The 15,641-nt window shown below is 29.3% G+C and overlaps 1 protein-coding gene across 1 annotated transcript; it reads left to right on the top strand.

The window, feature by feature from the left end:
• Positions 1-1,147: 1,147 nt before the first annotated feature.
• Positions 1,148-13,919, top strand: LOC136203396 (probable LRR receptor-like serine/threonine-protein kinase At3g47570). The gene is made up of 6 exons (XM_065994542.1): positions 1,148-1,687; positions 4,536-4,679; positions 4,752-4,970; positions 6,844-6,987; positions 10,281-12,260; positions 12,346-13,919. The coding sequence occupies exons 1-6, from the start codon at positions 1,204-1,206 to the stop codon at positions 12,693-12,695; spliced, it is 3,321 nt and encodes a 1,106-aa protein (XP_065850614.1). The 5' UTR covers positions 1,148-1,203; the 3' UTR covers positions 12,696-13,919.
• The last annotated feature ends 1,722 nt before the right edge of the window (positions 13,920-15,641 follow it).

Here is a 15,641-nt window from a genome sequence, read left to right as displayed (position 1 = left end):
ATCTTAAAAAATAAAAAGATTAAAGGGTTAACAGTGACTAAAAATGAATATGAAATAAAAAATGAATAAAAATAATGTGTCCTCTTGATTAGTCAATTTGTTGGAACTTGTTTTCTTAATCAACTTTTCCACAAATGTGTTTTCTATAATGTCTTTTTCATAATTATGATTAAATGAAAATTTAAAATACTAATATGTGGCTCATAATGATATGATTAAATTTTTCATCTTAAGATTTTTTTTTTTTTTTTGAACTCTCATCTTAAGATTCTTGAATTACTTTAATTGATGTAATTTTTATAGGTGATTGACATATGTATGATTCATCCATGTAATCTACATAATTTATTAGGCCCTCTTTTTTTTACATAACATTATTTAGTTAAGGTCCATATCTTTTGTCACCATTAACTATTTAGTCATTTTATATTTTTTAAACTTTTAACCAAATATATTTTAGTTTTCAGGATACAATCCGATGCAAAATGACCTTGTTGCTCTGTTGTTTTTTTGTCTGCATGTTTATGTTGAATTTAATGGTTAAAAATCTAAAAAAAATCGACGGAATGACCAAATGATTAACACTAAAGGATAAAGACATTACTTACGAAATTAGTTAGTTCTAAAAATTTAATTCAGCAAAAAAAGCGTTATCAATTTCATCTGTATTTGAAATTATATTTTTTTTTTTGCAATTTGAAATAAGGTTTTATAATTTTCCAATAGTTATGTTACACATCAAAAACTGTTTTCAACTTCTTTGAAACTATGAAAATTAAAAATTTCAAATACAGATGAAATGAAAAACACTATATTAATTAGATTTTATCTTCAAAATTATTATTTTTGACCATTAGAAGTTTAATGTGACAAAAAAATCAATATTTATTTAAATAAAATATTATGAATTTAATGAACAAAAAAAGAAAAGTTTAGAAGCTCCAACTTTATGTATCCAAATAAAATATCATTTATTGTGATGTATTATGCAAATGAATCGTAATGCATAGTCAAAATAATATTTTTGTAATTCATTAACATTAATATTTAGTATATTAAATTAAATGAGTGGGGTAAGGGAATAATTGAGTTTTTGCACCCATATAAGGGCTAAGATTGTAAGTATGTATATGTAGTTTCAAATGCTTTTATTTTATACCAATTCCTCAAAATCTTTCTCACCTTTAAACTATTGAGTGATCCATGGAGAAAATAAATTCTTCTTCGGCCATAATTATTTTGTGTTTCATATATTTGTTGAAATGTTCGTATGAAAGTCGAGCCACAAGTAATATCAACACTGATATGGATGCATTATTTGCCTTGAAAGCTCATATTACAGATGATCCTCAAAATCTGTTAGCATCCAACTGGTCTAAAGATACATCAGTCTGTAATTGGATTGGAATTACATGTGGAACTCGCCATCGCAGAGTTACAGAGATACTACTTCAAAACATGACTCTAACAGGGACAATTCCTCCACAAATTGAAAACCTTTCGTTTCTAGTCACTTTCTCTTTACGCAATAACTCCTTCCATGGCTCTCTACCTGTTCAACTTGTCAATTTACGCCGATTGAAGTTGTTTAGCTTGTCATACAATCTTTTCAATGGGAGTATCCCTTCATGGATTGGATTTTTCTCCCAACTTCAATATCTTGCTCTCATTTTTAATAACTTTGGAGGTTAGTTTCTTATTTCCTTTATTCGTACTTTTTTTCATATTTTAAAAACATTTCAATCTTAAACCTAATTTTGGAGATTTGTTCTCCACATGCAAAATAGTACATTTTTAAACTTAACGTTTGCTAGATGGTTCAATTTCAAGATTCATTAACTAAATATGAGTTTTTTAATGCATAATTTTATGTGTTGACCATCCTACAATATGGAGTATTCTCTATCACCTTGTAAGATTTGAAATTGCATATCTTTTTAATAATATCATCTTTTATTAATGAAGTTTATTATTATTATTATTATTATTATTATTATTTATTTTATTTTTTTGTATATAGTGACTAATTTGTCAAAATCTCAAAATCGTGAAATAACATTTTTTTCCCATAACCAATTGTCAAATTGAAGCTCATACATTAGAAAAATCAAACAAAATTGATAGGATATAAACTTTAAAAAAAAAACTTTCAGAAGTCAATTATAACATGACAGCAAATTCAAATATGGCATCACCCGTAAATGAAAATTCAAAACAAAATAAAAGTCCGTCAGGATAAAATTCAGAGTCAGGATAAAATTCATATAATAATTAGATAAAATTCATTGAGGGGTAAATTACACTCATGGCCACTGAACTTTATCCATTTTCATATTATGGCTTCATTTCTTCCCAGTATGGCCACTCAACTTTATACTTTTTAACACCGGTGACCACTCAATTTTAACCAACTTCTCAAAATGACATTTAACGACCGTTAACGACCTCAAAATGAAAATATTCAAGAATTAAAGTTGTTCAGAACGACATTTACCATGAAACCACATTTTTTATTTTCGAAAATCACATTTTTTGGAGCTTTCTCTCTCTAAAAATTCACTTTCTCTCTCCTAACCAAACACCACCTAAATGACCTCAAAACGAAAATTTTCAAGAATTAAAGTTCCTTAAAATATTATTAACGCTTTTGATTTTTTATTTTTAGCCGTCAATGGTCGTTTTGAAGCGTTAAGTGGCCACCGGTGTTAAAAAGTGTAAAGTTTAATGGCCATACTGGGAAGAAATGAAGTTCAGTGGCTATAATGTGAAAATGGGTAAAGTTCAGTGGCCATGGGTGTAATTTACCCATTCATTTAGTACATTCAAAACACTCTTACATAAAAATTCAAAACTTTTGTTAGTGTTTGATAATCCATGCGAAAATAGAGTTTTTCTTAGTAATAATTATTTTGTGTTTGGTAAAATGATTATATCACAAATGATCCTCAAAACTAGTTTGCAGTTACTTCAATATGTAATTGGATGGGTCAACATCATAGAGTTAGAGATGTACCACTTCAAAACATCTCATTCCTAGTAGAAATGTTTACAGATTAGGCTTAACAGGATTTTGTGTAAAAATACTAAGTCCAAGTCCAGCCCAGCTCGTTATTAATTTAGATGGGTTAAGGTCGGGCTAGGCTCGAGCTTGAAGATCCAATCTCAAACCCATTCCATATTAACCCACCTAAAAAAATATATATAATTTTTAATTAATATTAATAGGTGAATCGTATTGCGTCAGTCTGTGCTATTTTTATAAAGTCCACCCAAAAAATAAATGGGCTTTAGCAGGTCTGGACCAAGCTAGTCCTAAGATCAAGGGAAAATTACACAGAAATTCATAGAAATTCATATTTTAAAAACTATTTACAATTATGAAAATCGTTTTTATGTATTTTATCATTATATGATTTTAAATTTTAAAACATCAGAATATCATAATTTTATTTCTATTTTTGTCAAATTTTCAGTTATTCAGTTGCAGGAAATAAAAACAGTTTTAAAAAAACCACCAAATATGACATTTAAATAAATTTGTTTGACATTTAAATAAATTTGTTTAAGAGTCTGACACAGTTATAAATAATTTGTTAATTATGATCACGGTGTAATTTACCCAAAGATCAATTTGCATTGTCCAGGTTCGATCCAAGGAACACGGGCCTGTGGACATGTCGAATTCTGAATCAATTTATCTTGGCTTAATACACCAATCATTCCCTTAAGCTTGTTCAAAAAGCTTAATTGATCCTATGAACTTGCTTAAAGTGTCATAATTAGTATCTAATAATTATTAAATTTTATCAACATTGACATTTTTATTAAATTGCTGGCTTACAATATAAAACACAATATTTTTTACAATAAAAATTATTACATTTGTTAAATTAAAAAAAATATTAAATCACATGAATTTTTTTTTTTTAGATCTTGAATATTTTTTCTATGTTTTTACTTTTATAATGTTTACAACAGTCATCTTGGACTAATTTGATTAAAAAAACAACTAAAACACATTACCAAATTGATGCTTAAAGTTGATCATGCAAGCAAAATTTTAGGGAAATATGACATTTATTAAAAATATATATATATAATGCAAAAAAAATATGACAGATTTAAGCCATTATTAAAATAAAATCTCTTAATACACTTCTCCATTAAACTGGAAGCATATTTTCTGCAACAGAAACTTTCTCCAATAAAATTAAATAAGCTAATGTTTCTAAATGCATTAAAGTAAAATGTATTAGTAAATTAGTTTAAACTATTATTTCAAAATTTTATTAATTAAGTTAGTAAAAGGCCAAGTAATTCTGAAGGTTCAACAAATTAATGGAGACATTTCCAAAAAGATTGGTTGCCACATACAATGTTTTTTAATGTTTTTTTCATCAACATTTATTTATTAATATACATTTTTATCAATATCATATATTAATTTATGTGGATCGTTATAGGTAGGTTTCCAATATCTGTATTCAACTTATCAAAGCTTCATCATCTTTACTTGGGAATCAATAATCTTGCAGGTCAAATTCCAGAAACAATTGGAAATCTTCAAAACTTGAAATTGTTGTCCTTGGTAAACAACGAGCTTTCAGGAAGTGTACCAATTAGTATCTTCAACATTTCTTCGTTGGAAAAAATTTATATTAGCGATAATTGGTTGTCAGGTTCCATCCCAATAACCTTGTTTAAAAACATGTTCACTACAATTTTTGGATTTTTAACAAATAATTTGACAGGTACTCTTCCATCAATTATGTTTGCCAAACTTCATGATCTAGAGGCATTGGATCTATGTAAGAACTCATTCAGTGGTCCAATTCCTTCCACTCTGTTTGCATGCAAGAGGTTACAAATGTTATGCTTGTCTTACAACAATTTAGAAGGAGTTTTACATAACGACTTTGGGAATCTTACTATGCTTCGAGAATTATATCTTGGGTTTAACAATTTCAAAGGTACCTATGACATTCATTTTCTCTTAAAATTTCATTGAAGATAATTACCATAAAAAACAAACATGATGTCTCTTATGGAGTATTCTGATTTTGATTCATTAAGTTCCCAATCTTTTATTTTTTGTCATGTTAAGCCACTGATAACTAAAAAGTCAAACTTTGACATAAAACTCAATTAAAAAAGCGTTATTCAATTTTCATTTATATGTGTGATGTGGTTATACAGAAACTGTAAATTTTATATAAAATTTAGTGAAACCAAATTTAATTAAACAGTGTGAAACTCAATATAACTCATAAAAAAACTCAATGAAACTAACCTAAAATATTAACATATGTATGAAACTCAAGCTTTTCTAATTATTTAAAGGTGGGCTGAAACACTTGATTTTGGTATATATTATAGAAACAAAAATTCAGTTTTCTGATATTTTGAGAAAATATCTATGTGTTTTTGGTATGTAGAAACTAAAGCTTTTCTAATTATCTATGTGTTTGATAAAAATATGAATAAAAGCCTATTTTATTGAGATTTAGATAAAGTATATGGTTAATTTGGCCGAAATAAGCTTTTGATTTTCAACTTCATATTTATATTAAATTAGTTCGAATTGACATGTTTTAACATATAAAATTGACATGTGTAGAAATACTAATTATATAGTAACAAATGTATTTATTCTCAGTCAAATTGATCTTCGAGCCATGTTTAGACTAAAAGTTATTTTGATTAAATATTGTCTTTCTATCTAAAAATCATTTTTTTTAAATCTTATTGGACACAAATAAAATTTCAAAGGTATCTATATCATTCATTTGATCTTGAAATTTCATTGGATATAAGTATTATAAGAAAAAGTATCATGAGCTCCCTTGTCATTTTGATTTTAATGTAGTAAGTTTCTGATCTTTTATTTTTGATCATGTTAATCTCATAATTATAAAAACAGTTATCTTTTACATAAAACTTGTGTAAACATAATGTTATCCAATTCATATGCGTTTGAATTTTCATTATAACAATTCAAAAAATAACTTTTTTTATATGTGTGATGCGGCTGTAGAGAAATTGTAAAAATCGTATTTCAATTTGTAAAATAATATAATTTTAGACACAAATAAAAGGAGTGAAGCTATGTCACTAATGTTTATAATTAACTAATTTAACAATCAATGGCTTAATAAGTGGAAACCTTACACAAGTTGACATACAATATAAATCTCCTCGAAGGTTTTCTTAACATCAGTATATTAAAAAATTGGTCTAAAAAGATTTAGAATTTTCATCCGAAATCTAGAAAAGAAAATATAGCACACTAAGGGGAAATAGAAGCTAACCAAAGAAGTATATTCCACCCGTATATCTCTTATATTTGGTATTTACAATTACTAGTTTTTAGTTAACAAGAAGTTTCAATAGGAAAATTAAGTGGATAAAAAATTTATCTCCAACAAAAGTTCCTATACCAATAAAATATTTTTTTTAGAAATCAATAAAATTAAGTTTCTATAGTTTTAAGGATTAAGAATGAGTAATTTTAAATCTAATGCAATCGCAGAAATTATTAAGAAATCAAGTTCTCCAATAAATGAAGGATTTTCTATAAAAAAAATTAACATGTGTTGTATATCTCACAACACATTAACAAGTTAAAACATCATTTCATTTATTTATATATCAATTTTTTGTGTGGAGGGTCCTTCATTTATGTTAGAAGACCTGATTCTTAATAATTTATCGTAGAATAAACTGTATCTCCATATATATAGAACCTATTTCAAGTTATATATTCCACTTACAAACTCATATATATTTAAAACAATTGAATTAAACTAATCAGTTACAAATTTATCCTTTGTTTGATTATTATAGGAGAAATTCCACACTCCATATGCAATCTTATAAATCTGGAGCTGTTAGCCATGACAAGAAATTCCATTGGTGGTCAAATTCCTTCATGTATTGGAAATCTTACCGGGCTAAAGATTCTTTACTTCGGAGAAAACAAGTTGACAGGTATATATTCGTACTCGTAGATGTTAAATTAGAATTAACTAAATCCAATCTTTACTATTTTATATCAAAGTATTAAGTCTTGACATCTACTTCCATTTACATACTTAAAAGTCTAAGTACATCTTTAGCCCCTTCGATTGTACTTGTCCAAAAAAGCTAATTGTCCCCTTATACTTTGAAAAAAAATTATTTACCCTCTGAATTTGCTTAAATTGACACATTAACTATTTGAAAGGTACCGTTTAACAAGGACCAATTTCTTGTGGTGTGACAAGCCTTATAGTGTGATAAGGACCAATTTTGTAATTAACCAAAAAGATGGGGCAAATTTTTAAATAAAAGGAAAGAGAAAATTGTTTTATTTTTTTCTTTAAAATGCATTTTTCCAACTTTTCCAACCTCGTTTTTCAAAAAAAATTATACCGTTGGACTCGTCTTAATTAAACGGTCATTTTAAGATCCATGAAGCTCAAGTAAAAAAAATTCCGGTGAACGGAATCCGGGTGGACGTTTTCCGGCGAGAAAAAAAGTGTCCAGAAAATTGTCAAAAAATTCCAGAAAATGTAAAACTTTATTCTAAGAAACTTTAATTCTTCGGTCAAAGCGATATTTCTTACGGTTTAGTTCCAATAAAACTTTTTCCTTAATTTTATCCATTTTACACGGTTCAACAATTTGTTGGGTAAAAAATGTAAGGAATCTCGCTTTAAGCCAAGAATTAAAGTTTCTTAAAATAATATTTTACATGTTTTGAAATTTTTTGATAATTTTCTGGATACGTTTTTTGTCCTACTTACGTTGTTCCAAATGAGTGTACCATTTGTTCCAACATAATACTTATATTGTTCCAACAGAAAATTGTTTTATTTCTTTTGTTTAAAATACATTTTTCTGACATTTCTAACCTCTTTTTTCGAAATTTTTTATACTATTAGACTCGTCTAAATTAGATAGTCATTTTAAGATTCTTGAAGCTCAAGTAAAAAAAAATCCGGTGAACGGAATCCGGGTGGGCGTTTTCTGATGAGAAAAAAGTACCCAGAAAATTCTTAAAAAATTTTAAAAAATGTAAAATATTATTCTAAGAAACTTTAATTCTTGGGTCGAAGCGGGATTTCTTACGGTTTAGTCCCAATAAAACTTGTTCCTTAATTTTATCCATTTTACATGCTTCAACAATTTATTGGGTCAAAACTATAAGGAATTTAGCTTTGAGCCAAGAATTAAAGTTTCTTAAAATGATGTTTTACATGTTTTTGAATTTTTTGATAATTTTCTGGACACGTTTTTTATCCTACTTACATTGTTCCAAATCAGTGTACCATTTGTTCCAACATAATACTTGTATTGTTCAAACAGAAAAATGTTTTATTTCTTTTCTTTAACATACATTTTCCCGACATTTCTAACATTGGTTTTCAAAAAATTTTATACTATTAGACTCGTCTAAATTAGACGGTCATTTTAAGATCCCTGAAGCTCAAGTAAAAAAAATTCCGGTAAACGGAATTCGGGTGGGCGTTTTCTGGCGAGAAACAAAGTGCCCAGAAAATTCTCAAAACATTCTAGAACATGTAAAACATTATTCTAAGAAACTTTAATTCTTGGGTCGAAGCGAGATTTCTTACGGTATAGTCCCAACAAATTGTTGAAGCATGTAAAATGGATAAAATTAAGGAAAACGTTTTATTGGGACTAAACCGTAAGAAATCCCGTTTCGACCAAAGAATTAAAGTTTCTTAGAATAATGTTTTACATTTTATGGAATTTTTTGAGAATTTTTTGGATACTTTTTTTCTCACCGGAAAACGCCCACCCGGATTCCGTTCACCGGAATTTTTTTTACTTGAGCTTCATGGATCTTAAAATGACCGTTTAATTAAGACGAGTCCAATGGTATAAAATGTTTTGAAAAACGAGATAGAAAAGTTGGGAAAATGCATTTTAAAGAAAAAAAAATAAAACAATTTTCTCTATCCACTCTTTCATTTTATTTACCAATTTGCCACCTTCCCTTTTTAATTATCATCAAAACTACGTAGTTTTGTTATGTCACACAATAAGCTCATTGTCACAACTTAAACCTTTATCACGCTGGATCTCACCCCTATATATATATATATATGCTTCCCTAACTTTTCATTTGTTTCAATTGATAATGAATGGCACGATGGATAAAAGTTAAAAACCTAAAAATAAAAAATCAGCCCGGTTTATGAACCGAACTGATTGAGAAATAAGAACTGAACCGAACTATAGTTTGGTTGGATTTGGTTTTTTTCGGTTCTCAGTTTTTTGTTCGGTTTTGGTCACCGTTAAAAATGATTTATTGGCTCCATGAAATTGCTTAAAGTGTACACATTTCAACTTTTCTAAAATATGTTCTTAATCTGCCACATTGATTTTAATAGGTTAATACGTCACTTTAAACAAGTCCAGATGGTAAATAGGGCATTTTAGAAATATATGGAGGCAGTTGAGTTTTTTTTAAACAAATATAGTGGGCTAGGAATGTATTAGGCCAATTTAAAATCATTGGAATATAACATTAGTTGTGAAAAGATAGCCATAAATACCAAATAAATAAATTAGGATTGAACCAATCAAATTCCCAAACTTGAGAATCATGTTCGCAATATAGTCCACACAATTTGAAAGAGTGAAAAGATATGTCATGTCTTTTAACATGCAACAAAAAGTAAGTAGTGAAATCAAAAGGATATTAATTCCAAAATTTAAACCTAACAAAAGTAAATTCTAACAAGCATATTCAAAATTCATTTGTAAATGAAACTAAAATTTACAACTTATATACTGTAATATTGTCAAAAAGTAACATGGCTACCTATTGGACACAATAAAGAAATTTCAACATATATAGAAGAAAACAAAAAAATATCATCTTATGCCAAAAAAATCATATTCAGAATACCTTTGGAAATGAAAACTAAAATGTACAACTAATATACCAATTGAAACACTTTTAACTGAACAGAAAATGTCAGACTTATATGAAAAATCTCAAGTATATTTTTAAACGAACAATGAACTTGTATATTATTGTTAGCTCTAGCTCCTTGTATTACCTAATTTGGGAGTTTAAATTGACAATAAACTACATTTCTTTATGAATGTTAAGCTGATGATGTTCAAAGATTAACAAAACAACCAGAATGATACTTATGCAATTATAGTTGAATTTAGGTTTAAATATCCTCCTTAAAGTCTTAGCTCAATTTTTTTTTATAAACATAATTTTAATTTCTAATTTCTCAAATGAATTGTCATTGCAGGTAGCATTCCGTTTGAAGTGCATAACCTTGCTTACCTAGAGTATCTGTCATTCGCATCTAACAACCTTGATGGAATGCTTCCTTCCAATATTTTTAATATTTCAACATTAAGAAAGTTGGTATTGGCTAATAACCATCTATCAGGCAGTCTTCCTCCAAGCTTTGGTCTCCATCTTCCTAATCTTGAGGAAATTTATATTGGAGGAAATAAGTTTCATGGTCCTATCCCCATATCTCTCTTTAATGCGTCTAAACTCATTAATATCGACTTGGGTTCAAACATGTTCTCTGGCTCTATACCTTTTGCTCTTGGCAATTTAAAAAATCTTCAAATTCTCAGTTTAGAGAACAATCAACTCACTAGTCAATCTTTATTGACTTTATTTTTTTCATTGGCCAATTGCAAAAATTTGACAGTTTTAAGGTTGGGTGAAAATCCATTGAATGCTACTCTACCCATTTCCATAGGAAACCTATCTTCTTCACTTGAACTTTTCAGCATGAATGATTGTGGACTAACAAGAACCATTTCCGAGGAAATTGGCAACTTGACTAGCTTGATTTATTTGGATCTAGGTGATAACAATTTAAAAGGATTCATTCCTAAGACAATTAGAAAAATGAGGAAGCTTCAAGTATTACATCTTGAGTCGAATAGAATCCAAGGGCTCATACCTTTTGAATTATGTGGCTTACAAAAATTGGGTGATATATATTTTTGGAAAAATGAGCTCTCTGGAAATATTCCTTCTTGCTTTGGTAATCTCACTTCTCTTAGGAATATTTATTTTCAATCCAACAAACTCAATTCTACTATTCCATCAACGTTTTGGAGGCTTAAAGATGTCATTGAACTCAACCTATCATCAAATTCCTTAAGTGGTGACCTTCCTATGGATATTGGCATCTTGAGAACTATTATATTACTTGATTTGTCTCGAAATCAATTCTCAGGTAGTATCCCACCCACCTTTGGAGGCCTCCAATCTCTAGAGCGTCTCTCTTTATCTAATAATAGATTGGAGGGTTCCATTCCTGAATCATTTAGTGATGCGATAAACTTGGAATTCATGGATTTATCAATCAATAATCTCTCAGGAGAATTGCCAAAGTCTTTAGAGAAATTAAAATATCTCAAGGTTTTTAATGTGTCCTTCAACGAATTACAAGGAGAAATTCCTAATGGAGGGCCATTTATGAACTTACCGGTGCAATCATTTCTAGGAAATAAAGCACTTTGTGGGGAACCTAAATTCCAAGTCAATCGATGCAGAACTAAGAACCATTCAAAGAAAACCAAGATAACACTGGTTGCAATTGTATTAACATGTTTGGCACTTGGAATTGTTATTGTCATCCTAATTTGGTATTGGAAAAGAAAAACAAGATTGTTGACTCACCAAGTGAATTTTCCAACTTTACCAATATGGCAAAGAATTTCTATTCATGAGCTTCAACAGGCAACAAATAAATTTGATGAGGTCAACTTGCTTGGTAGAGGGAGTTTTGGTTCGGTATATAGAGGGAATCTTTCAAATGGCTTATCCATTGCGGTTAAGGTTTTCAATTTGGAGTCAGAACGAGCATTCAAGAGTTTTGATGTGGAGTGTGAAGTACTGCGTGGGATTCGACATAGAAACCTTGTGAAAATACTCACTAGTTGTTGTACCACTGAATTTAAAGCGTTAGTCATGGAGTTCATGCCTAATTGGAGCCTGGAAAAGTGGTTGTGTTCTCATAACTACTTTTTAGACATTTTTCAGAGATTGAACATAATGATCGATGTTGCATCAGCAGTTGAGTATATTCATCATGGTTCTATAAATTCTATTGTTCATTGTGATTTGAAGCCCAGTAATATCCTTCTAGACGAGGATATGGTTGCTCATGTAACTGATTTTGGCATAGCAAAACTCATTGGAGAAGATCAATCTTTCATACAAACTATAACTCTTGCAACTGTTGGATACATGGCACCAGGTGATGTTTGATTTTATGCATATATATTATACTTGGAATAGTAATTACTTTTTTGCAAGGCTGAGTAAATCAAATTCTGATGCAGAGTTTGGATCTGAAGGACTTGTTTCAATAAAGGGTGATATATACAGTTTTGGTATTCTGTTGATAGAAACTTTCACAAGAAAAAGGCCTACACATGAGATGTTTAACGAACACATGAGTATGAGACAATGGGTTAACGAGTCGCTTCCTTCTAGAGTAGATCAAATTGTAGATCCCAATTTGATTAGAGTCGACGAACGTCACTACTTGGCTAAGATAGATTGCACATCTTTGATTATGAAGTTAGCCCTGAAGTGTTGTGCAGATGTACCTGATGAGAGGATTAGTAGCAAAGATATTCTAAGTGCTCTCAACAAGATCAAAGTTAAACTTCTCAATGATGTTCAATAGGCTTAATAAATATATAATGGTCCATATATTAAAAAATATCAATAAAGTTAATTTACAGTACTAATGTTAGGTAATTTAATTTTATTCTAAATAAATTAATCTGAGACTTTTGGATTTTATTTTACAAGGCAATGTATGAGAATCCATTTCACTGCTCGACTCTGCTCAGATTTAACTCGGTCTAGAAAATCAGTTTATCCATTTCCCCAGTTAGTAATTAAATTGTTTCAACTCATCTCCTCACAACCTTCCAACGTTGTAATATCTTTTACGACTTTATAAACTTGACAAATTAAGATTTCAGTGTCTTATGTCAACATCTTACAAATAAAAAATGGGTTAATTTCAAATAAAACCCTATGGTTTCACGGTTTTGCAAATCGGTGCTTGTGTGGGTTTTTTGCAGGGCCGGTCTTGAGGCATGTTTTGTGGGCGCCTGCCCAGGACCCAAGAATTTAAGGGGCCCAAAAAAAATATTTTTCGCATAGTATATATATAAATAAAATGAGAGCAACAGAGGTTTATTAGAAATTTGTCATTCTTTTTTTAAGTTTCTTTCTTCTACCGTCTGCGCGAGTATCGTCTGCGCTTTCTCTCTATTTTCTTCATCTTTCTTTTCCGACTTCGAGTTGTTTTTCTTAGTTTTTCTTCCTCCTTCTCTGCTTGTTTGTGTTCTTTTGTCTTAGTGCTATGATTTTGTTTTTTTTCGATTGGTAAGAAATCTCTTAACCTAACTTTTTTTATTATTAATTTGAATGTCAAATAATAGAATTACTCTATTTGAATTTTTATGTTCTTATGTTGCTGTAATTTGGTCTATTTTTATTGCTACTCGGTAAGAAATCTCTTAACATACATCAATTACTAATTTGGGTTTTTTTAGCAATTACTTAGTAGAAATCAGGTAAGCAATTGTTTATTTGGGTCCCATATTATGTTAGGTTCATAGTAATTTTGGTCCCTTGTGGTGGGACCCCTCCCCGGACCCTCGCTCAGCGGGAACGCGTAATGCGACCGGGCCGCCATTTTTTTTAATAGGATTATGGTATGAATGATCTTCATATTTGCTACAATATCTACTCATTAAATATGAAGATCATACTGTATTAACAGGTTTATAGAAATTTTATATTTTTAATAGGAATCATAATTTATATTGAGTGCCTAGGAGGTTACCATTGTCATATCATCCTAAGTTTTTCATATTTCCTCAAATATTTCAATTCAATTCAAATCCTTATATATTATAAGCTTTACTCTTCATTTAGTTAATCACTCTTCATTTATAATTGCATGTTATACTCTAATTGGAGATTAATTAAAGTGCGCATAATCTAAATGAAGATTGATTAAAGTGGGCATAACCCAGGTGTTATAACTCCTTTTATATTTTGATTGATTAAGTGATTGTTAACTTTTATTCGTATTTGTTGTTGTTATTGTTTATAAATTATAATATGCCTCCTAAAATACATTTGTCTGGAAGTGAAAAAAGAAATAAAAGAAAACAATTAGATGCGTTAGTAAAATCGCAGCAATGAGCTATTAATAAATTCATAATTAAAAAGAAAGATTATTATGAAAGTCAAAGTGGGGAAGGTGCAACTAATGTGGATCATTTGATTATTTGCATATTTTGTTTTGTGGGCAATTAGAGATGATCTTGAAGGGTTGAAAAAAAATTAGAAAATGAAGAATCTCATTATAGAGAGAGATCTTTAGTGATTTAGAACAATTTTGATTTTGTTTAGCACATTTTGATGTTCTATTCTTAACTGTTTTGTTTTTTTTTCATTGCCTATTAATAAAATCAGATTTAGGTGTTGGGGAGTTCGTTAGGGGGGTGTCAACCTAGTTGGGATGTCCGACAATCTCTATTTCATCTAAGTTCTAACCTTCAATTTTTAAGAAAAAAAATTTAAAATTTATGTATGAAGAGGCCCAAATTTATTATTTCTCCCCGGGCCTACAAAAGGTCAGGATCGGCCCTGGTTTTTTGTTACAAAACAAACCTTGTGGTTGGCAAAATTTTCATTTAGGGTTGACTTTGCCAAATCAAAATGAAAACTTTCAAGAATTAAACAATATTTTAAGGAACTTTAATTTTTCAATTTTTTAGATTTGAGATCATTTAGGTATATTGTTTTTTTATGAGAGATAAAAAAGTTACTATTTAATGAGAGAAAACTCCAAAAATGTTAATTTTGAAAAATAAAAAAAAATGGTTCTATATTAAAAAAAACCACAATTACCGATCTAGAAAAACGTGAAACCACGAGATTTTATTTGAAATTAACTCTTAAAGAAATTATACAATTCTTATGAGCAATATTTCTTCTATTAAAAAAAACCATTAATGGGCAATGTTATTACTCATTTCGGTACTTAATTAGTGATGAAATCGTAATATAGGAGAAGTTGTTATATACATCTTTACATTATATATGTAATCTGTGTGCCCATTTTATTGTAGTACGTCAAAAAAAAAATGGAAATGATCATCAAAAACCACTATTTTAATTGGGATTTCATCAAATTAGAGCGAAGCATATTATGTGCACCTTCTCCTTCCTCTAATAACTATATCTCGATTAGAGGTGTTAAAATGGGTCATGATCTATTTAACGACCCGTTTAACCCGTAATTAAATGAATTAAAAATGATCCATTTGTTTGTTGGCTCGTAAATGGATCGATCCACTTAATCTATATAATAAATAGGTTCAATCGCAAGTTTAGTTCGATTAACCCATTAACCTATTTAATGATTTGAGAAAAAAAACGATAAAATTATGAAAAAGTGAAAAAACGAAAAAAAAGAAATATTTTTGGGACTCGTGTATCTTGGACCCTAGGCCAACGCACTCCTAACACTTCTGACCTAGGTTCAGGGTTGGCTCCGGTGCATGTAAGAGGTGGAAATATAAACAAAGTTGTTATCGGGAAT

This window comes from Euphorbia lathyris, chromosome 8 (genome assembly GCF_963576675.1).
Source record: "Euphorbia lathyris chromosome 8, ddEupLath1.1, whole genome shotgun sequence".
Classification (NCBI taxonomy): domain Eukaryota; kingdom Viridiplantae; phylum Streptophyta; class Magnoliopsida; order Malpighiales; family Euphorbiaceae; genus Euphorbia; species Euphorbia lathyris.
The sequence above is the reverse complement of the archived record's forward strand: the minus strand, read 5'-3'. Positions and strand labels throughout refer to the sequence as shown.